The 26,665-nt window shown below is 51.3% G+C and overlaps 1 protein-coding gene across 45 annotated transcripts in view; it reads right to left on the bottom strand.

Annotated features, from left to right (window-relative positions):
* Window positions 1–26,665, bottom strand: part of CACNA1C (calcium voltage-gated channel subunit alpha1 C) — a 721,586-nt gene that overhangs the window by 568,730 nt on the left and 126,191 nt on the right. For all 45 annotated transcript variants that reach the window (XM_088801728.1, XM_088801716.1, XM_088801731.1 and 42 more), the window contains 2 exons: window positions 13,679–14,000; window positions 9,129–9,234 (listed from right to left, as the gene is read on the bottom strand). In XM_088801728.1, coding sequence (XP_088657854.1) covers window positions 9,129–9,234; window positions 13,679–14,000 — 428 coding nt within the window. The remainder of the gene's footprint in view (window positions 1–9,128; window positions 9,235–13,678; window positions 14,001–26,665) is intronic.

Below are 26,665 nucleotides of genomic sequence, written 5' to 3'. Positions count from 1 at the left end.
TTTTCTTTTAAGGATACGGGGATTTCTATTTTATATTCTAGAAAGACTGTCTTCAAATATAGTTAAATTAAGAGGAGCTTGATACATGAAAGGGGTTCCATTACAGAGTGTGACTATATATGGAACATTGCCCCCCAAAATGAATACAGATGGATACAAATGGAGCAAGAGGGGTCACCATACTTAAAGACTTCAAAGTCTCATCTCCTCTCACCCCATCTGCTGGCAAAATGCAGAGAAGAAAACGCCTTCCCTCTGAAATATTTAGTGAGGAAACACTGAGTGAAACAATTGCCCCAGGCCGTCTGAGGGTTTGTGCGGATTAGAATACGCAGACTCTGGCTGGGAGTTTGCACCCCATCGGAAGCCATGCTCCTGATGAGGCCGACCTGGTGGGCACTGCGGCCTCCTGTGTGGCAACGGCCTTGCGGACGTCCTATCACGCTCCCAGCTCCATTCTTCGTCCCGTGGCATCCGTCCTCGGGGCAGGTTTCTCCTCTGTCTGTGGCTGTAACCCACTGCACGACCACGGCATGTTCCAAAGACAAGCTGTCTGGGATGGAAGGGCTGGAAAGGTTACACATGCCCTGCCTGCTGCAGGGAGCCCGGGGGCACCTTCACACACAGGGAGGATTAGGATGTCCACCTGAACATCTCCGTGACAGTGGCAGGGCGTCACAGCTACGTCTCACAGGGAAATTCATTCAATTCTCTCTGAGCTTCAGTCTGTACAGTGGGACACAACAGTATCCATTCCATAGGGTTACGAGGATACTTAAATGCATTGACATACACAAAGCACTTCGGACAGTATCTGCTCACAGAAAAAAAGTCATAAATAATGAGTATTATTACTGTGTTAAAAGACTCTGAGAAGACTTACAATAAAGTAATTTGTTTAACTTTGGTTACCTCAGCATTTACCAAATTTATTTTGCAACAGAATCAAGTTTACTTTTTTAATACCTGTTAATACTGCTACAGTGTTTAATCTTTGAAACATTTCACATCCACCTCATTCTATGCTCACAACAGCCCTCCATATTCCAGAAAACAGAGCCAAGATCCAAGCAACGGCATCATACAGTCCTGAGTTCAAATCATGGCTCTGCTACTCGCTCACCAAGTCCCATAACTTCTCTGAGATACTGTATCCTCATCGGGAAGGAAGGGACACTACAGAGCAGGGCTCACGCATTCACTCGGCCAACACTTACAAGGGCCTGGCCTGTGCTACGGCCCGCGGGCCCTGGGGCTACCACAGTGAATAAGAGGGGTAAACTGTCTACCCTGAAGGAAACACATACATAGATACTATAACTTACATTGTGGGGATTAAAAACATTCTCTGCAAAGCACTGGCCCCCCGGTGCTCACTCAATAAAGGCAATTACTACACCAAGCAGGCTGGACGACTCCCACTTGCCAGAGGGACACAAACAGAAGGTAAGTGACGACCTAAGGCCACACAGTTCAGGTCTCTCTTCGTAGGTCAGCACCTGCCACCCTGGCTACAGAATAGCTGTTAAGACAAACCCAGGTGCCACTCAGACCAGCTCCATCGGGATCTCAGAGGGGAGGACTGACTCAGTTTTCCCAGTCACTGAGGGATGAGCCCCTCGGACTGTATCACGCCTGTGTCAATCTAAGTCTCTCATCTACAGAGGGCGCCAAAAAAAATGGGTACACATTTCAAGAGAGGAAAAAACTGTATTAAAGGTGTAATACTCAATATATACCAACAACAAAAGATAAATACAAGTCATGTGTACACATTTTTTTGGCACCCGAGTATAGACAGACTCCTGCGTCCTTCTCCAAGTCCCGCCCCGCCTGGCACTGCCCAGCACAGAGGATATGCATGTGAGGCACTAGCCACGTGGCCTGTTACCTGCAATTACCTGTTAGTGCATTTTGTAACCCCAGTACTTCTGTAAAGTGTGCGTGTGCCTGGTGCATTAGGCTGACACATACAAGAGAGCAATAATAAATCTCATTTTGGTGTGACCATTATTGTTGATGTATGAAAGCCCCACAAAGACTTCTCGCTCTCAGGCAAACCTGATGATAAACGAAGTCACATCTCACAGCAGGAAGATGAGGGACACCCCAGCTGGGATTGTGACTCCCTTCTCAGACAGAGGCTCTGATGTGGGGCCCACACGTCCTCTCGAAGCCTGGTGGAAGGCCTCACACGCAGCTCAGAACTTGAGGTAGTCTAAACGCAGGACCCCATGGTTGGGGTGGGGATGGGGGAACCTCCATTTCACTGTGCCTCAGACACACCCCGCTCCCTGCGCTATGACTGGGAAGGGACGCAGGGCTGTTGCAGGCACAAAGACTTGTGGGAGATTGGAATGGAGTCCTCACAGCCCCAAGGCTCTCCCTCCAGGCTTCCCTCGTTCTCTAGTGAGACATCAGGGGTGGGCGTGCACACACCCTCCAGTCCTGCGGGATTAGAGGTGCCAGAAACAAGAACTTTTGGGTCTCCCCTCCCATCCTTCTGAGGCTAAAGCTAGCTTGAAGTGCCACTGATCTGGGCTTACCCACAGGAAGCAGGCAGAGGGGAAGGGCTTTGAGTTCGGAAGGACAACACACATCCGCCTATGCCAAGCATTTTTGTAAGCATTTACCTATGTTACCTCATTAATCCACGCAACCTGCCTATGACACCACTCTTATTACCACCCCAATTTCACAGCAACAAATGGGGGAATCTGACAGCACAGATTCCTTCCTAGTCTAGCTCAAGCTCCTCTAATAAACTCATTGCACCGTGAGCTCTTTCCCCACACATCCCCAAGGAGAAGAAAAGCCCAGCCCCCAAACTACGCCTTCCCTTCTCCACTCCATCTCCACTTAAGCCTGGCTCTTGCTCAGAAAGTACACAGCACTGTTCTTTGCACAAGGTCAAATGCCAAATAATTCTCTTAATATTTCAACTCAAGCCAAGCCTTTGTGAACTTCGGGGTTTGCAGAGAACTGGGAGTTTTCCACACACAATGAGTTTGCTCTGCTCACAGAGGTTGTTCAAGAGACATCATACAATTTACCTCCTGGGTAACAGCTATTGCTAGGACAGGTCCACGGCTGCTGTATTATAAATGACGTACTGCATAGTAGGTGGCAATGTCAATAACAAGATTGTGAATGATAAGAAAGAAACACTGTGTCACGGGCCAGTTCAGGTTTCATTAGCTTCACTAGCATGAGGAGAAGATAACAAAGATGATGGATTTGGGTGCAAAAGTCTATGTTAGATGGAGCATAAAACAAACTGACTTTTGTGTAAATAATGAGAAAAAGATCTAGAAAAATTCTATACTGAAATATTTTTCATCTCTTGGAAAGAGAAGAAAGCAAAGTGCTAGACAAATAAATGGGGGTTAAATTAAGCAGGTGGAAGAAAGGGAAGGGCTGGGAGAGAATGGATGGGAACTGGGAAATTTGCAAGAGAAAGCGTGAGGCCAACATGGGCAGATGTGGACATGCAAGTGCTCGTGAAAACAAAACTCTTCTATTTCCGGGACAGTGTGAGTGTGCTTTGCTAAAGAGATTATTCTTGAACCCAACAGCGTAGGCAAAGTCTGGGCAGCTGCCATGTCTCATCTTTCTGTCTGGATCCCGGAGAGCTGTGGGTCTAGAGGAGCCAAGCGGACAGCAGTCCGTGGTCCCTGCACCCTGGGCACCAGGAGCCTGTTCACAATACAGACGCCCGGGCCCACTGCAGACTCCCGAGCGGACATCTCTGGGGCAGGGCCTGGGGGTCTGCATTGTAGCCGCTCTCCATGTGATTCTGTGCTGTCAGTGCGTCATTATCTCCCCTTTCCTAGTCCTCAGAGCAGGATTCGGACGCGGCAATTCTTTATTTTAAGAATATGAATGTACTATCAGAGCAACGGGGGAGTTCTCCAGCTTCACTTCGGTGGTACTTAAATGATCCGGGGAGCACATTCTGGCAGGACAAGGCAGACGTTTCAGTCAGTCCCTGAAGCTCAGCAGTCGTTAGCACCCCTCCTTCCAGGCGTCGGGAGGCTGCAATGCAAGTGAAAGTCCTCTCCTCCTGCCCAAGCCCGAAGCCCCAAGCTCAGCTCCTCTCCTCACCGTCAGGCCAGTCCTCTTGGCAGTGGCCGTGACTTGTCATAAAGACAAGTCTGCACTAGCAACCAGTCGCTCGGTACAGTGTTAAGCACTGTTCCCTTAGCTTCCAAGACTCCACTCTGGGTTCCCCCCACCCCCACTGCACCCCCACATGCCACGACCTCTCCTCTTCCCCTACCATCCCCCCAGCCCACGTTGGGAGCCCTCGGAGTTCCAGTCTTGGCGGTCAGCTCCTCTCACTCTCCACCCTGCTGAACTGCTCCGGCTTCCATCCATCCTCCTGCTGCCCCCAAGTTCTCTCTTCAGCACGAACCGCGTCCTGAGCTTCCGACCACCCGTATCTACTGACTACTGGACATCTCCACCTGCACGTTCTACAGGCTCCCCACTTACCCAATTACAAATTGTACCCCTCCTTCCCTTCCCCTGAACTGTGACCTTTCACCTGAAGTACCGCTCCTGGCTAATGGCACCTGGTTACTCACATCACCATCCTGGGAGTCAGCTCTCTCCTTCATCCCCAGCAACCACCTGGGCACAGGTCCAGGCAGGTTTCCCTGCTACACCCACCAGCACCTCTTCTCCAGCCCTGCTGGCACTATGTCCTGGACGGCTGCAGTTTCCTTTTCTCTTCACACACACTGAGGCCTCCCTCTGGATCACCGTCCTCTGGACCCACACCGCCTGCTCTGAAAATCCCGGGGTCTGCTCATCACCTGCAGTTGTTTGGCTACTGGCAGGGGCCATGGAGCCCCTCATCACCTGGCTCTCCTCACTCCCTGGAAACCAGCACCCCAGGCTTTGGTCATGAAGGGCTCGACCACAGACCTCTGCACATGTGTGCACCTCAGCCTGAAATGCCTCCTGGGGTCTGGAAATCACCTCTGATTGGGAGATGCAACCCTTTGTCCTCCCGTGTTAAGTAAGCCTTCTGTTATTCCCTCCCAATAGCCAGAAATCAGCACTTTCTCCCTGACACCCACACCCCTTACAAGACCTTTCGCTATTGGCAAACATCTGTTTACATGTTTACCTTCCCTCTTAGACACACGGTCTGCCTGTTGAACTATCCCAAACATAGTGCCCGGCTCTCGGCATGGATGTTTGCAAGCCATGATAGCACATATAACTGTGTGCCAAGACCACACTGGGTATTCCGTCGTCACTGTCTGCCTTACTCTTCCTGAGAACCCTGCCAGGGAACAGCCCCTCTGCCTACAGGCCGGGGAACTTAGGTCCAGACAGACACATCAACTTCAGATTAAGATTCAGTCACAAAGTGCTGGAGCCAAGATTCAAACCCAGGTCTGCCCAACTCAAAGTCTTCTCTATCCAAGAGGCCCATAGCTCCCAAACCTGACTGATCATTAGCCCTCCCCGGCCACCAATGTGGAATTTTTAAAAGGCGTATTCTTAGGCCATATCCCAGAACTCCTAAATTTGAAGCAGATCCACCAAAGCATAGGAGTCTGTACAATTCAGGCTCTCCAGGTGGGTGTAATAGTCAAGCTGGTTCCAGGCATCGCTGCGCTGGATGTATTGCAGGAATACTAGTCCAGGCCTTTGGGAAAAGCTCGGAACTGGAGACGTTAAGTCCAGGCATGACTTACCCAGAAAAGGAATATAAAATTGTGGCAGTAGCTGAGCTCACCAAGGGGAGAGTACAGAAAGAGAAAATAAGAGGGCCAGGAGAGAACTCTGGTACAGGTTCCTCTAGAAGCAGGAGGAGGACCTAAATGAACCAGGAAACAGTGGAGAGATAGGAGGAGACTCAATGGTAGCTGTGTCCCAGCGCCAGGGGGTAAGAGTTTTGCAAAGGGTCAGCTGACCACATAAGATGCTGCGGAGAGCAGGAGGGGGGCCCGGACCATAACCCGCATATGGCACATGTCCGTGGGGCAGAAATAATACCCTGAGCTACAAGCTGAGGGGGGTTTTGTTTGGTGGTTGGTTTCAGGAGTTTTCTAATAGTCCTTGGTCACCACGCATCCCCCCCCACCCCGTTGGTGGCCTTCACAGCCCCCAGGGAGGTATGACACAGTGGGAGCGCAGAGGGCAGGCCTCAGACTCCAGTTCAGGGGCTCAGGAACATAGGTCAGGGCATGCACAACAGCCTGGGAGACCACAGGAGGCGTCCCCTGGGCAACCCTGTCCCAAACAGAGGTCCCACGATGGCTGACATGGGGTATCAGCCAGGAAACAAGCGAGTGAGACCCTGCGGCCAGTCCTTGGGAAAGGGCCCTGGAAACCTCCCCTGTCCCTATTCTGCAAGCCCGAAGTGTGAGACATCCAGAGGGGGCACAGCCTGTGCTGGGGAGCAAGAGGCCACGCCGCCTGCACGGACCCAAGACCAAGGCCCTCTACATGGGGCAGGGCCGTCTCATCAGTGGGGACTGACCACACCAGGAACCCCAGAATACAAGGGCCCCACAAAGCCCCGAGGACTAAGCTGCGGCTCCAGGAGGGGTTTGAGAGCCCTGTATTTACAGACACGAGGTTTATGCCAAATGAAGTCTCAAATCAAACATTAAGTTCCGTTATAGGACAGCAAAAACAAGTTACAGTTCTTCCCGTCCTGAGTTTGCCAACTGATCTGTTGCATTCCAGAAACAGGGATGGGAGAGAGACGAGGAGCTGAGGAGAGAGCAGAATCGAACTGGCGGACGTGGCAAACGCAGCCTCTTCCTCAAAAAGAAATAAAAATAAAACATTTTTCAATTTAAAATTGTAAATTTTTTAAAATTTGAACTTCCACCAAAAGAAATTCAGGGCTAGAGCTAGCAGAATCAGGAGAGAGAGAGAGAGAGAGAGAGAGAGAGAGAGAGAGAGAGAGAGAGAGAGAGAGAGAATTTAGAATGAAGGAAACCGGAGCATGCGTCCTTAATTTAGTTAAGTCACTGCCCACCCATGGCTTGAAAGAGGTAGAAACTGCCTTAGCAGCTAGAGGCCCCTTTCAAACTCCCACACTTTCTTCTGCACCCCCAAATTCCTCAAGTAACACCACTGACAAAGTTCACTGGCTGCCCCCACTGCCCCTCCCCCTCTACCTGCCTACCCTCCTTTGGAAGGATTACAGGAGCAACAGCCCTGAGAGACCTTGAGAGGCTAAGGTTTGCAGACCGGTATTATTTTAAAAAAAAAAAGAAAAAAAGAAGAAAAGAAAGAAAGAAACAGCTTCACTGAGGTGTAATTCACACATAAAACTCACCCATTATAGATATATGACTCAACGATCTTCAGTCAGGTTGTGCAGCTGTGCAACCCTGACCACCACCTCATCTTAGAACATGTCCACCCTCCGTCTGGGCTTTGACAAAACCCACCGTCCCTCCAGCACTCTCTGTACCTGGCAACCTCACTGCAGCGAATCCAACAATAATCCAACACGACCCCTCGCTCTCCTCTCCCGCTGGTCCCTCTACCTCCAGAGGCTGGGGGCTCATGGACCTGCCAGGCCAGGCTTCTTCCCTGCCCCCCGGGTGGCCCTGCCAATCCCCCTGGGGACTGTGGGAAGAGGGGCTTTTCTGGGGCCATCTCTGGAGCCTGAGACAAAACCAAACTCCTCCACCCTCTGCTTTGGCCTAGAGTAGACCCAGAGCTTCACTGGCCTCAGAAAAAGACGGATTTTTTTTTTTTTCCAGTTGCAGATTCAGTGCTAACTAAGCTGCAGGGGTTTCAGGAGGAACGTGGTAACAAGGGACAGAATGGACACACAGAGAAGAAGCGTGTCGGAGGGAGGGGAGGAGTGCCTGCCTTTCCAGGGTCATTTGGGAGATGTTTCACTTGTATTTATTTTGACACAGTGAAGATTTCTTGCCTGTTAAGAGACACAGTCACGCCTCAGAAGGCCACGTGGACTGCCACTAGTGCTCTGCCTGCCGGCTCCGGCCATGTCATCACTCAGCGCTTGCTGGCCAGCTCTGGACCCTGTCCCCAACAAGTAGTCCCAGCCAAGCCGGAAGACTCAGAGCCTGGCTCCCACCAAACACTTCCCCCAACATGGAGCTGGGGCTAATTAAAAAACTGGGAAAACGGCAGAGAAGTTGAAAGTGTGCATCACATGTGTCTGCAGAAGGGGCCAAAGAAAATGTCAAAGGTTAAAAAGCAAAAGAATTCCACCCGTGATATCATCAGTGGCTGTCAGCAGCAGAAAGAAGAACTTCGTAACCCTCCTGCTTCTTTTAGAAACCATCGGACCGTCCAATCCCTCTAATGAGAGGATGGTGCCGGCGCCAGGGGAAAGACGGGAATCGCAGGACAGTGACGGTGTCCATGCAGGGAGCAGAGCGACAGGGTTTCCTGCTCGCCTGGCGCACAGGCATCCCCGAGTGCCCCGCGTTTGCCAACTGCATTCCAGAGCTCCTCCCCTCCCATGCCCAGACGGAGCAAAGGCCGCTGTAATGACTTCACGCTCAGCCAAAAGTAAACACTCTCCACACTTTTTCCATGGACAAGTTCTAACCCCAAACTGCCAGCACCGGCCTCCCAACAATCCAAATGGAAAGCTGCCTTTCCCAAGAAAATAAAACCTTTTCAACTAAATAATACATCTTGGCTGCAAAAGCAAACTTTCCTAAAAGCTTCCTAGAAATTATTTATCATGCAACGGCACTGCAGGTCACCTGGGCAAGCCCACCACTGAACAAAGACCCTTAAATACAACAGACGATCCGAGAATAGCTCGCTCCACAAACACCTGCCCTGACACATATGCAGCACATTTCACAGACTCACAGGACATGCTACTCACTACACACACACACACACACACACACACACGTGCACACACACGCGCACACCCCCCCCACAGCTCACTACCACCTAACTGGAACACTCTTTCTGAGAACAGGCTGTGATCAGATGGGAGCTGATTTGAATACGAGCAGAAGAGCCCTGAGGTATGAGCTGGGCGGCGCTGCTGTACGTGTCACACACATCTCTGCTCTCCCACATTCCAACTTGAACCCGCGTGACCCAAGCCCAGCCCCTGCGGAGTAAGAACGGCGCAGATGGGACGACGGACTTACCAGGTTGGAATTGGTGGCGTTGGAGTCATCTTCTGGAAAGGGAATGTAGATCGCTAAGGCCACACAATTGGCAAAAATAGTCAGTAAAATAATGATTTCAAATGGTCTGAGGAAGGGAATTAAGGAACTTAATGCCGCAGAAAGCACAAGTGAAACAAACATACATATATATTTTTAAATGAATCAAAGATTCATAAGAATTTTGTTTAAACAATACATTCCAAGCCCCTTGTATGCTGAAAAGAAACATATGCCTTTTTAAGTACTTCTAATGGGTCCCCGCCAAAATTTTTCCTAATATGTCAAGAGCAGTGGAGGCTAGTCGCGTGCCAGAGTAAACACAGATTTCTAAAAAGTTTTTTCCCCTCCTTTTATTTATTTAGATTGCATTGGACTTCATTTTCCCTCATGTGTGCTCGGGTTGCTCTGAAAGAGCGGGGCCTGCTCCAGTCAGGACCGGCGTCCCCAGAAGTCCCTTTCCTGTGGTTACGCATGGCCACCACGACTCAAGCTTGTGATGGGAGGGGCAGGACACAGGAGGACGGAGGCAGAGACCTGACTTCCAGATTTTTCATTTGAAATTTGGAGATTTTCATTTCAATCCTTAATTTGAGGTTCAGAGTGTTTTTTCTTCTCCCTTGTTCTCTGACAGCTTCCAGAGGACCTGGGGAGGGCCAGGAGCTCAGGAGCCCAGGAGCGTGGCACACGTACTGTGCATGCAGGCTGGGGCAGCCGCCTGTGCTTTCCGGTGCAGCCCCAGCGAGAACCCCACCGGGCTGTGGGGCCTGCCCTCTGTGAGCAGACTGACATTCTAGGTCGCTCCGTTGTCCCTCCCTCGGTGCATGTCGGGATCTCCCGGGACAAGCCGCGGCCCACTCCCCAGCAGCAGCGTGCTCACGGAACTTCCTGGGCTTGGGTTGCTTTATCAAAACATCAGGGCCAGACACATTCTCAGCAGGAAAATGAGCTACTATGATACTACCCCTTCCGCCCTGCACCCACAATTGAAGGCCAAGATGGAGAAGCCTCAGAGGACGTGCCCCATGTCTACTCTTCCAGCCCCGACCCCCACCCCTGACACCGCTAAGTTTCCAGACTAGTCCATGGAACTTAACAGGAGGAAGAGGAAGAGGACGGAAATTCCTGGAGAAGGAACCAGCTTCATCTGCCAGCACATGAAACCTGTACTCACCAAGTTGACAAATCTTGAAGCAGGAAGAGACCTAGAGATCAGCTAGTTCAAACCTCTGAGGCCCAGAGAGCCTAAGAAACTTTCCCAAGACCACACAGCAGGTCCTGCCCAGCCAGGACTAGAACCCGATTCCCTGGCCTCTGGGTCCAGTGCTCCTTCCCCTGCCATGTCTGGCCTCTGTCTGTTAACAGGGCAGCCCTGGGCCTGGAAGGGACCTCCGTGGTGATGAAGTCCAGGCTTCCCAGCCAGTGTGCTGGCTGCTGACCCCCTTGGCCCCTGGGGTGTAGGTGAGGGTCCATCTACCCAGCACGCCTCGTGAAGGCCGCCATTCTCTGTGTGAGCCTTGATGTCAAGAACAAAGCAAGCAATGAACCTGTCCAGCCTCCCAGCTTGACAGACAGAAAATAAAATCACCTCTCCCAGTTCCCAAGCTGGCCAGCAGCAGAGCCAGGACCAGAACCAGACCTACTGACTCATCTTTTCCAACATGCCTGCTGCCCCTTGAGCTGGCCACAGTATAGGTGATGAGAGGATGATGATGGTAAAGGTCACAGGAAGGGCATAGCTTACTCTGAGAGCTTCCTCTGTGCCAAGCTCTGTTCTAACTGCTCTACACAAACACCCTGAGTGGAACATACAACTCTTATGCCCATTTCTAAGTGAAAGGTTAAATGTCAACTTGTCCAAGGTCACAGACATCACGAAAGGATGGCACTCAAATCCAGAAAGCCTGGCTGCGGGGTGGGATTGTAAGGACAACTGGACGCTGACCTGTGAATCCTGGAGACGTCCTGAAGCATTTTTAGGAAGTTAGCTCTCTTAGCCCTCCTCCCAGGTCCTTCTTCCCTCCTGGCCCTTTCTCCATCTGCTTAGGAAAGTGATATTCAGCCCAAACACTGGCCACTTTTGTTCTCATCATCTGGCCCGCGTGTCCCCCACCAAGGCAAGGATAATTCTATGGAGCCAGACCCCACACACGCAGTCCTCAGATGTCAGTGTGGTCCCTCCAACAAAGGGGCGATGCTACCCTTGGGGTGTTTCACACACTGTCAGTTCTATGCCCTCCCCTCCTAAAAGTACTGGCTAGTGCTGGGGGAGGTAACGAGTAAAGAAACCAACCAGGCAGATACAAAAAGCCACCAGCAACAAAGCAGAGGAGGACCAGTAAGCTCTGGAAGCATTCTGTGTCACCCAGGGACAACCAGCTCATTTATTAAAACTGCCTTCTCTCCTTAATGACAGTGTCAGATTCCACGCTTTCAAGAGACTGACTGGCTGGCACACCAGACCATCCTCGCCCGTCTGCTCCCCTTCAAAGGCAGCCTGGAAATGGCACCCACGTGGCACTGCCGAGGCTGGGTCTGCTTCCTCTCCTATAGGGAGGGTGGCTGCAGTACCCCTCTGCCTAAGTATGGGGGGATGCAGTGAGGTCGCTGAGACCCACAGATGGCACCCTGGGTAACTGCCTTAATGTGGCCTCGTGGGCCTGCCCAGTCTCTGTGGACAGCACCTCACACACTCCCATTGGGAAGCCCCCACCCTCCCACTCTTCCCCCACCTGCCCTGGGTACTACTGTCACCTTCCCCCTCTTCCCTTCTTCCTAGGTTTTGTATGTCGCCCGACACTTCACTCTGCACTCAGGACTCCTTGTCAGGGAGCCATCCATCCAGGAGGGAAGAGTGGACTCAGAGTTAACGAGCACGCACTGACCACTCTCCCGAGGTAGCTTTCTGCGTGTTTCCACACATGCGGGATTCCACAGCCCTTGCTAATACCTGGGGAGGTGACCGTGGTTACTTCGTTGGAGATGATGAACAGAAACTCTGGGGGTGGGTGGCCCAGGACCCGTCAGGACACAGGTGGGAGGGCCACAATGGGGTGGGTGTTGAGGTCCCACTGCGTCCGCTGCTTGTCTACCCTAGTAGCTCTCTTCTATGCCATGGGTGCATGGGGTGTGGGAAGTGATTTGGGGTTTGGGGAACCTGTCTTTGGAACTCCATTCTGTCAGTTGCCAGCTATGTTGTTCTGGCAAGTTCTACACTTCCCCAGGCCTCCGTACCCTCCTCGCTGGGGGAGCCTGACATGCAGGGCCCCCAGCTTTCCAGCCCCATGATTCTGAGTAAGCAGCTGTGAGACCAGCCTGACGGGGGGCCCAAAGCGGAGCCTCCACGGACCCACCTGGGAATTGGAAGCACACTGGCCACTCGGGGCAGACTGGCAGGGTCAGAGCAGACACTCCACTTGAACTGCATCCTCTTGGAGTTACTTCTGAGCTGAGGTGTTCACACATTTATAGAACTAACAGTTCTTGCGGAACAGAAATTTCCTTGTCTCCCCAGGTCATCTCATAACCTTTCAACCACTACCCAAGACTTTGAAATCTTTCTGGAGACACTCACAGACAAAACCTGCCACTCCAATCCCGAACCTTGGGAGCCACAGCAGCCCTGCCAGAAGGAACTCTCATTATAAACAGGCCCAGCACTCAGCAGCAGGGTTCTAGTCCTGTCTGTCACTGCATGACCCAAGAGTCACTCCTGAGGGGCTTAACTCCCTCACTCGGGAAGGTCAGAGGCGGACCTACTGATCTCCAAAGCCCTGTCCATCTCCAACACCCACAATTCCCATCATGTGAAGGGCCTGGATTCCGTAGTGAGAGCCCGACCTTTCACAGCCCTTTTCTCCCCAGGTCCCACTCACCGGTTTCCACACAAAGCGGACCTGTGTTGAACATGGCAGGCCAGTGTTCTCCACTTGGCTGCACATGAGAATCACCCCGAGAGCTTTAAAATGTGTGTGGGTGGAGCTTGGGCCCCTGCTTTGTGACAGCTTTCCAGGTGGTGTGACTGCGCAGCCCAGAATGAGAAGCACTGATCCTAGGCCTGGAACCAAGACTGGAGTCACTGACCTCGCCCTCTGGCATCTGCTGGGCTCCTCAGCCCTGGAGAGCGGGAGGTCGTGAAACTATGCCAACGTCACCACGTGGGAGGAAAGGAAGGTTCTGGAGTAGCAGCATGAAACCACGATTAACCCAACACACCAGCAGGTCGCTGGGCAAAGTCAGCAAGGTAAGAGATACTTCAGAACCTCTTAGGCTCATGTTCTCAAATGTTGCTTATTATATGGAAAAAAGAGAAAGAAACAAACACCTGAGGAGCTTGTTATACAAGAAGCTCCCCATGCCCTACCCCCAGAGATTCCAGTTCCACTCTGAGGTAGGACCCAGAACTCTGCCTCGTGCTCTGCACACAGTAGGTCTGGGAACCACTTCATAGGCTCAGTGGGTACCACAACTGGCTAGCAGGCCCCAGGGGCCCGGCTCTCAGGGCACCCTGCCCCGCCCGGCACAAAGGATACTTCCACTCCACAATGCTTATGCAGGCCCTCCGGATGGGGTTCTTGAGCGTCAGGCAGAGCAGGGCGCGAGGCGGGCGCGTGGCGGTCGTGCTGCCCTGCTTCTTAGGTTTCCCATACTGCTGCCGCTTCCGCTGTGTGGAGCTGACGGTGGAGATGGTGGCGTTGCCAGCGCTGCCCATCAGCTTGGCCTGTCGGGCCGCATCGATGGCTGCCTGCCAGGACAAGGCCGCCCCCGGGCTGGGGATGTGCTCGGGGGCAAGTCCTGCTGCCGCATTCGCATTCATGTTGGCGTGCGCTGGGCGTGGGCTCCCATAGCTGGAACCTGCAGGAGAACAGGACAGAGGACAGCCATCACCAGGAGAGCTCTGCATCCCAGACTCACAACAGCTTAAACTCCTTATTTCAAACGATTGCAGTTTAAGCCTGGAGGTGGTCCACGGAAACTGTCGTGTGTGACGCTGAGAAAAAAAAGAATTGGGAAATCTGTTCTTATCCTACTTCAGCTGTGTGACGTTGATAGGTCACTCTCCCCCGCTAGTCTCATTGCCTCATTTTAGGCAGACATGGGATGTGTGCATTACAATAGGTATGGACCTCAGAAACACTGGTGCTAGTGAGAAAGGGAGGATATAGAAAAAGATAAATACACAATGCAATATATGTAAATTAAAATACATTTATATAAGAGAACATAAATAAAATGGTATCAATTAAAGAGAACAGAATGGCTGTTTAAAGAAGGTGCAGAGGAAAATGGGAGTAGGATACGGGGATAAAAAGGAATAAGGAATGAATGAATGAATGAATGATTGAATGAAGTGAATAAGAGCCATTGTATCAATCAATGATGACAAACGCACAGGAGTCGAAGAGTATAATTCACTCAAATCTCTGCACCTGACTTCCAAAAACTAAAAATAAGTATAATAAAATAAGGGGGTTAGGCAAAGTAAGGTTACATCCAGGTACCGCAAACCCATTAGCCCTAATGGTTTAACAGGAGGGGTAAGGGACTGTGATGGTTTTCAGTCACCCGCCAAACCTTTTGACAGCCTCTTGCCATTGAGCAATAGCATCTAGACCCATTCCTCCTAAAAAGGGGTTGGCCTTTGGTGACCATTTTGACCAATAAAGTCCAGCAGAAGTGACATCATATGACTTCCAAGTAAGAGAATGTTGCATCCACTGGGCTCTCTGACGCTGGCCCTGAGGGAAGCCAGCCCCCCATGAGGCAGCCTGACTGCCCTGTGGCTGCCATGCTATGAGCAAGCCCAGCCGGCCCCCATCTGACTGCAACCTCAGGAGAGCGCCCAAGCCAGAACCACCCAGCCGAGCCCCTCCTGAATTCCTGACCCACAGAAACTGTGGGAGACAGCGATGTTTGCTACAGGAAGCCACTGTTTGGGGTGACTTTCTATGTGGGAAAGGGAACCGTGTGTGGCAGGGTTGACGGGGGCGGAGGGGGGGAGAGGGGGAAAGACAGACATTGTCAGGAAGGAGACCTTAGTAAGAACCAGTGAAATCCAGACGAGGGGCATCTGCAGTGCCCTGGTTTGATGGCAACTCAGGACTGTCCCTAAGACACCACAGGACTCAGGGGACACACCTGAGTCTGGTGGGTCAGATGCACTCCCCCCCCCCCCCCCCCGGAATCCTATAAGGCTTCCTAAGTCATCAGCTCAGCCTGGGCCCAAACCTGCATGCCCCTGAACAGAAGCGTGACGTTGAGATCTGTCAACTGACCAGGTGTAGCAGGATCAAGAAAAGCCACAGAGAATGGGGTACTGCTGTGGGCAGAGAGCCTGGCGTCTGGATGCCATGTCAATGGCCTGGGAGCCTGTGGCTGGGGCAGGCAGGCGGCTGCATGCACGTCACTTCCAAGTCCCCCCACAATGCCCCTCTGCTCTGCTCAGTTGCACAAGGTCCTTCCAGGGAAGCTGCTAAGCCTAGAAACAGCACCTGGCAGAACCCCTCACCTCTCCTCACTGCAGCTTACCAGGCTTCAGACAAACAATTGGCACCCTCCCAGCCAGCTCTCCTCAGCTCTTATCTGCGGCTCATCCTTTTACATCTGACTTTAAGATAACTTTTTCTCCCAGTGTGACCTGCTTTCTGGACCCTATCACCCCCACCATCAGACTTGTCTCTCCCAGACCAGTTCAGAGAGGAGCACGTGACCCAGCTCAGCCAGTCAGGACATTCTCACCCAGAGAGCACCTGTCCCACAGATAGACTCCAACAAGCTCTCTGGACTCCTGCATCCAGCCGTGCCTGACGCGAGCCTTCCCCTGAGCTTTCTGGTTTCAGTGCTTAAGTAACTTAGCTTAAGCCAATTTGAATTGGGTTTCCGTCCCTGGCAACCAAAAAAGACCTGACTAATATGCTTGCTCAGTGCCACAAAGCTTGTACCTGGCAGGGGTGTCATTTCTGCCAGATTCCAAAGTCTATGTCCTTTCATCATCACACCAGTGGCAGAAGACAATTTTCCACTCTTGTGCCAACCGACTGGCATCACTGTCCAAAATGCTGTACCTACAGGATTCTGAGACTTTTCTGAGTGCGACAGGAAAGCATATCATGGTGGATTAGTGATGTCTGCACAGCAACAATGATAGGGAAGGGTATCACAGATGCCACGTATTTACCACCCTTATGACACCAAGATGAGCACATCAGGTCTTCTTTACCAGCTGCTCTACTGCCTTCTGCTCCCAGGACAGTTGCCTCCTGCACTACTGCCATCTGGCCCCTGTGGCGTTGGAGCCCCACCCCCACGCACTAGGGCCTGAAAACTGCCTCTTTGCCATATTCAATCCTTGGCTACATTCTGAATGTGACACTGACTCCCTTCTCACCATATACTCCCTTCTCCCCTTCTCCCACCTCCTCTGCCCTGCCCCGGCCGCTCCAGGCAGCTGCCGCACCCCAGGGGTAGAGTGTATTAACCAGAATGTCAGGATCACAGAGACCCCAACACTCCTGGCAGACGTCTCGTCTCTCACACACCTCGCCACTGCACACACTGTGGATGCTAAGACCCCAGTAAGGTGGACCCACACCTTCCTTATAAGACCCCCAAGGAACAAATTGGAAGAGAGGATTTAAATAAATCAAGGCAGCTGAAGCATCAGAGCTGCTTTAATAACCAGGCAGCATGAGTATCTCCATTTAACACATAAGAAAACAAAAGTGTGTGAGTCATTAAAGGTCACCAAGTGACACAATGGAAGGTTTCTGCAGCAAGCACAGCGAGGCGAGACCACCCCGCCTGCTCAGACCTCACACACACACGCCACGTGCACACACACATGCACGCTCACATACGTGGTCACAAGCTAAGCACACACACCTCCACCGGTTCATGGGCCTTGAGGTTGGAGAGGCCGCATTTCTGACCCCCAGAACACCCTTTACACTGGACGTGATCTTTGTGGGACGGCATCCACTACCCAAACAGCCCTTCAGTAACCCTGGGCACCTCGGGGATGGATGAAAGTGAGAAGCGTCCCTGTTCCCATTTGCTGCTTGGAGTGACTGAGGCTAAAGTGGCCTCACCTCTCGTCTCATTAGGTTCACCAGGGAAGGCTGGTCCTCTAATTCAGTCTGTTCAACCTGCAGTCCATTTTTCCTTCCTGGACTACCTGTTTGGCATTGACAATGCTTAAGAGACTCTATTGTCTTCCTGAACTAACTTTCCTCTTCCCTCACATACACAAATGCAGCCATACCCCCATCGTCAGCCCTTCCAGACCCCAACGCTTTCCTCTCCACAAGCCCTCAACACCTCACACCTTCCCGCACTGTCTTCACACTCTAATCTTTGTACTCACCCCCCAGCATTGCCTTAATCCCCGTCCTTCACACCACTTGCCAGTTCCAACACCAAGGAGTGTTTGGGCAACACTCGCGGAGAAGGCAGGATGCACCAGTGCAAGAGCACAACCATCGCCCTGCAAGGGTTGTGGGGGCGTGGACCCCACAGCCTCCCCACCGCGCCCGGGGGGTTCTAAATGCCACGTCCTGGGAGGCTGCCTTCTGAGCCATGCCACACTGGTGACCTTATTCTCATGTGAACCGTTCCCAGAGCACAGGACCTCTCTGGAGCACACCATCTGGAGAAAGCACATACGAAGAAGCCCATGGGGAAAAACAGAATGTCAACGTCTCCCCAGCCGGAGGACAAGAAAACAGCCTTCAGTATTTTGGTCCTGGCAGCTCTGAGCATTGCTGCGGCCTGTGACATGGCGAAGAGCACAGTCACACAGAACCACACACAGGTGAGACTGGCATGGCCCCTCAGGGCTCCTCTGGGGGCTGTGCTCCAGGCACCACTGGGCCGCCCCTTCTCCAAGCAATTTCCTTCACCCAGACCCCAGCTCTATGAGGGGCACAGACCCCATGCCAAGGAGGCACAATTCTCCAAGAATCCCCAGAATAGAAAACCTCTCATCTCAGGCTCAGCACCTTTGAATCCAGAGCAGTGCCATGGAGGAAAGGCAAGCAGCATTGTGTGCCTGATGGCTTCTGTTAGCACAAAATCACCACCCAATGCAAAGAAACCAATTTTCAAATTATAAAGCTGATTCAAAGCTCTGTCTCCTGGCTGCCAGCTGAAAAGATGCCACCATTTAAATCTGCTCTGGCTCCTGCCTTCCTAGATTGTCTCCACGGCTGCGCTCACCCCTGACGGAGCCCCAGAACCGCAGCTCAGCAGATCAGGCCCACGAACAGGTGGGTGCCCAGTGCTGTGATCTCTTCCTCATGCAGAAGCAAATGACTCCCATTTGTCAAATGGCCCAGCTTCCCTGAAGACAGCAGCAGCTCCCTCGTCACGCACACAGTAGATGCTGCTTCTCCGAGGGACCAAGACAAGGGCAAGACCCCACAGGAACGGGTGGTCAGCTGCAGGTATCCTGCTCTGCGAGGTCCATGGAGGGGTCCCAGTCAGGGGCGGGGCTTATGCTTCCCTGGCACCCCCGTGAGTGAGACGGGGTGCCAAGCACCGAGAAAGTGCTCAGTGATGAAAAGGTTGCTTTTCCCCTTTAATCCATCCCCATCCATACACCAGATCCAGGGCCAGAGCCCGAAGCTGTTCACCAGCTGCCAGCGACTGTGTGGATGATGGCGTCACGATAAAGGTGAAGGTGGGCACAGCTGAGCTTCAGCAGCGCTGTGGGACTCAGCCCTTTTATGCCCTAAAGAGTGGGCCCTCCTGCTTACATGGCAGATGTGACAGTGGGGGCGTTTCTGAGGGCAGAGGTTGTGAGCAAAGACATGCATCCCCCAGGCCACCTCTCTCGTACAGGCCACCATCCATTTCTTGCCCAGATTGTGACAGTAGTCCCCTGACATTTCTCCCACTTCTCTGGCCTATCCCCAAACCAATCGCCATGTGGCAGCCAGAGTGACCTTTTAGAAATAAAAATCATAAATCAGGCACTGTCGTTCTCCTAGTTAAATCTCTTCAAAATCCAGACTCTGCATGATTGATGAAGCCCCGCCCACTTCTCTGACCTCTTCTCGTTGTTCTTGGCCTGATCCAGCGCATTCCTGACATACTGGCTTCACACTTCACCCTTCAGACACGCTCAGTTCGTGTCTGCCACAGGACCTTTGCACATACTCAGTATGTTGTTCCCTCTGCCCTTTGCTTGGTGGTTCCTTCTCGTGCTTCAGGTTTGGGCTTAAATGATTCCTCTTCCAAACCCCAACCCTGATTTCCCAGTTTAAATAAGTAGAGCTCAGACACTGGCTACCAATGTGTCCCCATTTCCTTGCCTCCATACTAACCTTGCATAGAGATGGCCAAACCCCCGGCACCATAACGAGATCCCCAGTTAGCCACCTTATGGAAAAAGGGTCGGGGCTGCAGGCCTCCCTCTTCAGCCTTCATACCTTCAGCCATGCACAAAGGTCACCACTGATGACCAGCCTTTGTACACACAACAACCACCAAGACTGATTTACGAAGAGCAAGAAACATCAGTTCATCCCTGGAAAGGAGAGAACTGTACATGCATTTTTCCTACTGTCCTGAACGTCCTCTCACTCAGCAATCTCTACAGTGCAAAGGAAATCCTTTCACTCAAGCTTATAAATGTCACCCGAGATCTCTGCAGAGGTCCACTTGGCTCCAGCTGTCTGTCATCTCATTGCAGTGGCAAGGGGCCTACATTCCCTGGACGGCTGTAGCAGCCAACCTGAAACAGAAACTATGCTTTCTCTGCCCATTAAAGGCCAGATAAATAGAAAAAAGGAAGTTATGAACCTCCCCTATCCAGTGCATTACAAAGATCGCTAGGAAACCCAACAGGGAAGATACTATTTCCTGGTCTTAGAAGATAACCTGCGGCCCGTTCACCCCCCCACCCCCACCCCAGCGCGGCTCCTCTGGACACTCAGGTCTGGCTCAGCGCCTGCGACAGATGTGGGGGACAGCAGACTAACAAACTCAGCAGCTCTTCCAACCTCCTCCTAATGTGCCTTCCTGTCCTGCAAAGGCTAGAGAGCGAAAAACTGCAATTTCCAACCTCCCTTACACTGGACTTCCTGCTGTCACTATGGGGTTGGCCAACTCAAGAACTGAACCAAAAGGAGGCCGGGTGAGCAGGATATCTACTTCACTGCTATTTCAGCATGGGCAGGGCTCTGGCGGTGGCTCCCTGGCCCCCAGAACCCAGATGAGGGGTGTGATCCTGGAGCCAGCTCTTGGCACAGTGACTTCCAGATCCCCCAGCTTCCCGATTATTCCAGACCCCCGTCCTCTCAGTGGGCCAGTTCCCCAGTGTTGCTCTGGTGGGCATTCCTGGAGGCCCAGCCTACAGCCTGCTCTCCAAATCGTTCCAATGACTTTCTAAGCCCTTACATTCCTGTACTAAGTATCTTTCGCCTTCAAATGGCTACAGCAGTGTCTGCTATGGATCTGAACCTTGACTGAGACGTACAGTGCACAGCCACAATGTACAATGATGGAAATGTCCTATAGTTCTGGGATTCCAAGATGGCAGCCACCAGTCTGTGCAGCCATTACGCACTTGCAGCCGAGGACCTACATTTTACACTTGATTTAATTTCAATTAGTTTCCATTTCCATAGCAACATGGGGCAGTGGCTACCACAGTGGACAGCACAGGTCTACATTAGAGTAAGCCATAATGGAAAGAGCGTGATTAGCAGTCAGGTGTGGACAACGGGAAAGCGTACCAACAGAGCACTTAATCCTAATTTGCGAAGGAACTTTTTTAAAAAAGGCAATCAAGAACTGATTCAGATTCTTCTGGGTGGGTGGATTTTCTGATCAGCAAAAAGACATGTTTCAAAGCATAAGAGAGTCTAAGACCGAACAAACAACACAGAAACCAAAAGTCATTTTTTTCAGTAGCTAATCCCTTGAATGAGAAACTAGTTTTCCCAATGGGCAGAGGAAGAAGCTGACATTTCCCCCCAGCCTATGGTGGGCCTAAGAGAACCCCAAGACATCCCAGCTGGGGTGTAACTCCCCCCGAGCAAACACGCAAAGGGTTTTCAGGGCGTCACAACCTTGGTGCTGTGCGTCCGCTTCCTCTGTCTCAGACCTGAACGATCATCACACTCTTTTCAAACAGCATTCTCGTACTCTTCCCGCTGTCCTGCCCCTCACCCTGCGACAGACACAGTTCATGAGAGATGGGGCTGCTCAGAACAGGCCATGACCATCAGTAGTCAAATCTGCTCCAAAACGGAGACAGTGTAGGACGAAGGACATCTGTGGCCATCTCCCTGACTCAATCGATCGGCACTGCCTTAAATAAAACTGTTTCGTATCTAGTCTACACCTACCTGTCTGTGAGGAGCAGGGCCAAGGCAGAGAACCTGGAGCATTCCAGAAGCCCAAACCGACTGGGAGAATGGTAAAGCTACTGGTGCTCACACCTTCTAGGGAGCCAGCACACTGAACCCTTTTTCTGTTCTTCACAGGGCAGCTAGCTGGTCTAAAGGAAGGAAAAGGGGGAAAGGAATGCTGGACAGACTCCCACTGGACTAAACTAGCCTCCATCTGTAGAGGACTGGAGCCAGTGTTACCTTGGCTAGAAGACCCTCCTCATAAAGCCATTTCCTGCAGGGTAATCAGGTCATACTGAGATCAGAGAGCAGGAGGGAGAAAAGCAGGCAGAAAACAAATGAATAGATACAAACAGCTAAACCGTACTTTCCAACCAAAGACAGTAACTTGAAATAATAATACTTCTTTCATTTATTTCCAAGCAACGAGAGGAGGGAAATCTCAACCTCTTGCTCTTTGAACTATCACCACCCGCTGATGACTGCAAACCTAAATTACAGGGCCTCATTGGGGATCATTTCCAGTTTCTCAAAAGTGAGGATCTCAGCTTTTTAAGTGTAACTGAGGAGTAGGCTTTATAGTGGAAAACGTAGGCCCAGCCCTGAGTGAGGTCAGGTGTTCAGCTAGAAAAACGGGAAATCCTTCCAGTTGCTGGTGTCTGGGGACAGGCAGAGGGTGCGGAAAGCAGGGAAGAGTGTCTCAGAGCCCTGCACGGCACTGATGGGACCCAAACGCCACTGGTCCGCTCCTCTGCTTCAGCTTGTGAGTTCCGGAAGGAGCTGCACTCTGATATCTGGGCCCTTCTCTCGTTCTGCCGCTGATTCACAGGCTCCCTCACAGCAGGAACCAGCTTTGCAGCCTCAGAAATCCTAGCAGAATGGTTGTCAGTAGCTGCTCCAAACACATTTGCCGCATGGAAGTTCTGCAGAATTTGTATTTAGCCTTCACAGATTTCTGTGCGGAAGTTTACAGAGATAATATTATTCGATTCTTTTAGATCAGTATATTTGTCATATGTTCAGTGTGTTTATTACCATATGTTAAGTGAATATTTGTTTCTCTCCCCCCATCAGAAGGGAAGCCCCCCAAAGCAGGCAACTTAGTCTGTTTGGTTCACAGCTATACTCCCCAGAGCCCCAAACAGCCTGGAGTATGGTGTGTACACACTAAAAATGTGTTGAATGAATGAATGACTGTCTCAAAATGCAATTGTCCTATGATGTTTTTCCCAGCGTATTAATTACTTAGACTTCCGGTCCCATGACACTGAGGGTTTTGCTGCTTTGGCTCCATTTTACTAGTAGGAAAATATACCCTGTTTCCCCAAAAATAAGACCTAGCCGAACCATCAGCTCTAATGCTTCTTTTGGAGTAAAAATTAAGACCCAGTCTTGTATTGTATTGTATTACATTATATAAGACGGGGTCTTATATGACAGTAAAATAAGACAGGGTCTTATATTAACTTTTGCTCCAAAAGACGCATTAGAGCTGATGTCTGGCTAGGTCTTCTTTTCAGGGACACATGGTAGACACAGCGTGACCGCCCCTTTCTCAGTCACCGGCACTAGAACATGCGAGGCATGGCTCTCTTGAGAGGACGGTTTTTGGTCTAGTCAGTGGCCTCAGCCTCCTTCCTCTCACCACCTGGGAGGACAGGGTGCCAGGAAGGCTTGCTCAGCCAGTACTCACCCTGCCGCTTACTGTCACCCACTGAAGTGGGCTGGCACATTTGGGAGCCAGTGGTCACTTGTCTAAGTCCGTGGGGCCTGTGGATGCCCAGCCACATGGCCGGAGCCTGACTCAGGCAGGGCAGAGCGGCCCTTAGCAGAGGCGCAGCCCACTGAGCCTGGCACTTGGATCTCACAGACGCAGACCCTCCCAGCCACGAGCCTTTCTTTCTGCACTTTGGGAGGGAAGGTCTGACTGCCTCAGGTCTGTGCAGGCCTCTTGCACTTCACCGGAGGGCAGCATGAGCTGATAGGCTCTGGCAGGAAAGCAAGTCAGCACTCCAAAAGGAGTCTTTCGGAAATTCTAACACCCGACCAGCCTTCTCAGAAGCTACCCTGAGGGACTAACCAGACTCTGGCAAACAACGTGCCTACCTGGGTCCTGACCAGCGTGGATTCCAGCCATGCAAGCTTGGAGCCCATCACTGGGTAGATAAATCAGTGTGTATCCATATGATAGAATTGTAGGAAACCATAAAAATGTTTGTTAAATGATACAGAAAAAAACTCCATAACATAATTTTAAGCAACAGAAACAGGGTTCAAACAGGTATATACAGGAGAACCCCAATGTTGCAAAAGATACTTTTTTTCATAGAAGAAGAACTAAAAGCAAACACCTCAAAATATTACCAGTGGTCATCTGTCAACAACAAGTGAGACTTGTCCCCAGGCAGATCTGCTCAGCACGCAGCGCCATGGCCTGGGATCCGGCAGAATCTGGCTCTGCCAGTTACCAGCTGTGTGACTGGACCAGCCACAACCTCTGTGTACCTGCTGGCTCATGTGTAAAATGGAGACCGTCACAGTGGTTATCACACAGCACTGTCATGACGACCAAATGAGTTAGTAAATGTCAAACTCTCAGAACAGTGCTTGAGGGTCAGAGCCTTATGAGTACTAGCTGGTTTTTATTATATTTGCCAAATTTAGTACAATATATAATTCTTCGGTAATCAGAAAGAAAAAAGCTATGGTTTTGCTTTATTCTTTAGGTATGCTTCCAAAATTTACTCTGGCCCAACCAGCCGCAGATGCTGTCCACTCATGGTGGTGGGGGAGGTATTACACACAGACCCCATGTGGCAACCGGCTGCCCCCCTTCTTCACTTGCCAGCCCCAGCACCACAGGAAAACACAAGCACCTAACTACAGCCACCAAGAAACAAGAAGCCCGTGAGAATTCAGCACCCACCTCTGGGGAGCCCTCTGCTGACCCGAACCTAAGCTCTGGACAAAGGGCCGTGTGCACCCTTGTGGCTCCAGCTGTGGCCCCCTGAAAACAGAAGCATTTAGGTTTAGGCTGAAGTGAAATGGCTGATTTGACACATGGATAAGATCCTTTCCTTTTTCTTTGTCATCTCGATTTTTAACAACCATTCTATTTCATATCAGCTTGGCTCCATGATGTATGATGAGGTATGTGTACACGGAGGGGAAGGCACCAGGGCTGCCTGCACGTCAGGACACCTGGGCTCAGAACTTAGGTCTGAGACGGGCCATCCGTACAGCCCTCTGAGGAGGGTCCAGCAGAAGCGGACAGCAGAGGGCGTGAGCGGCTCTCGTCCAGTGCATGCCTCCGGGATCAGAACCCAGGCCCCTCTCCCTGCAACTGTCACTCACACCACCAGCCACACGGCCAAACAGCAAGAGGCACGCTTCTCGGGGCCTCAGTTTACTCGTCTGTGAAACAGAGACACTAATACATTCCTCACAGGACAATGATAAGGACTAAATGAGGTGATGCATATGAAAGGACTACTCAGCTGTTTAGTAGTCCTTAACAGCAATCAGTCCACAGACGTCCCCATGCAAAGTCTCAGGGCACCAAAGAAGAGTACCTCGTTTGCAGTGAAGTGAGATGAAACACGAACGTGTTTTTAAAAGTCTCTTTCCCAGAAGCACACCCTCTATGTGAAGCAACCACCTCTTTAAAAACTCCTATTTCTCACTCACAAATATTAACAGCGTCCATTTGTGAACGAGTGAATCTCTCCAGAGACCCTTGAAAACAGTGCTCCATTTCCCCAGGATCCTCTACCAGTGCAAGGCTTTGGAATACTGCCCTTGTGAGTGGGATTGTACTGCGTGTGTGTGGGAGTGGGGGGGACTCACTGCACATATTTACACACTAAACACATGACACACAAATGCACCCATACACAGACTATTTGTCCTACTCCCGGACATCTCCAGTTCTCATTACGGTGGGACAAAAGAAACCCATTAGCTTACTCCTCTGCACTCACGGGCCATTTAATAGCGATGCTTTGTATAAAGTATAATGCTTCTTTCATTTAGAAAAGTCAAAGCCATTTATCTCATTAATCCCCACAAAACCTCTGCCAGACAGCAGGCAGGCAAGAAGGTGGAAGGCAAGGAAAAATAAGCAAGTGTCCCTGAGGCTTTCGCTTCCTGGTAAATAGTAAGCTTCACATAGATATGAAGCCATCTTGACTCTTCCCTGAGTTCGGTGGGAGAAGGGCCAGGCCAGAAACCAAGAGAGCTAAAGTCTAGTCCTGTCTTCATCACATTTGTTCTGTGCGCTCAGGCAAACCACGCACCTTCGTCGGCTCTCAATTTCCTCTTCCTGAGAATGAAAAGGCTCAGCCCAGCACCAAAAGAGATCCTTCAAGCTCAGGACTCAGGTTCTAGAACTCTCACTGCTGCGATCACCGCTCCCCAGCTGGTCGAACCCCCTCCAAGGCCTGGTGCCTGATCTCCTGCCACCCGACCTCAAAGAGCAGGTAGGATAAGGCACAGCCCAACGTGCACCTCCCTGCACCCCTGCTGACCCCTGGGCTAGAGAGGTGGCCTACGAGAGAGTGTGCTCCCCCTCGTGGCTGCCTCCAACTACCTGTGCTTACAGGGCAAGTCCAACCTGAAGGGCTGCTCAGCCAGGAAGGCCAACACAGAGAGGAAGGCCCTCCAGCCTCATTTCATGTCCAGTTTATTTTCACAGGTTTTCCCCAGGACTCCGGGGGCTCAGCACGGTTTGCGTGGAAGGCCTCAAAGCAGAGGGCACGTCATGCCCATTAGGTGGTATTAGCAAAACATCAGAAAATCATTGTTGCCCAGGATGTAGAGAACTTGCAACCTGTGTACACTGCTGACGGGGAATATTTAAAATGCTTCAAGTACCATGGAAAACTGTATGGTTTTCCTCAAAAAGTTAAACATACAATTACCATATTCCAGCAATTCCACTTCTGGATCTATCCAGAAAGATTGAAAGCAGAGACTCGAGCAGGTATTTCTACACCCATGTGTGCACAGCCACAGTATCACAGCAGCCAAAGTGTGGAACAACCCAAGTGCCCACCGACAGGTAAATGGATAAACAAAAGGAGGTATACATGAACAGCCGGACATTATTCAGTCTTTGAAAGGGAAGAAATTCTGACCCAGGCTCCAACATGGATGAACTGTGATGAC

This window comes from Rhinolophus sinicus, chromosome 1 (assembly GCF_057876585.1).
Source record: "Rhinolophus sinicus isolate RSI-liver-muscle chromosome 1, RSI-T2T, whole genome shotgun sequence".
Lineage (NCBI taxonomy): Eukaryota > Metazoa > Chordata > Mammalia > Chiroptera > Rhinolophidae > Rhinolophus > Rhinolophus sinicus.
This window is presented reverse-complemented; position numbering and strand designations above follow the sequence as displayed.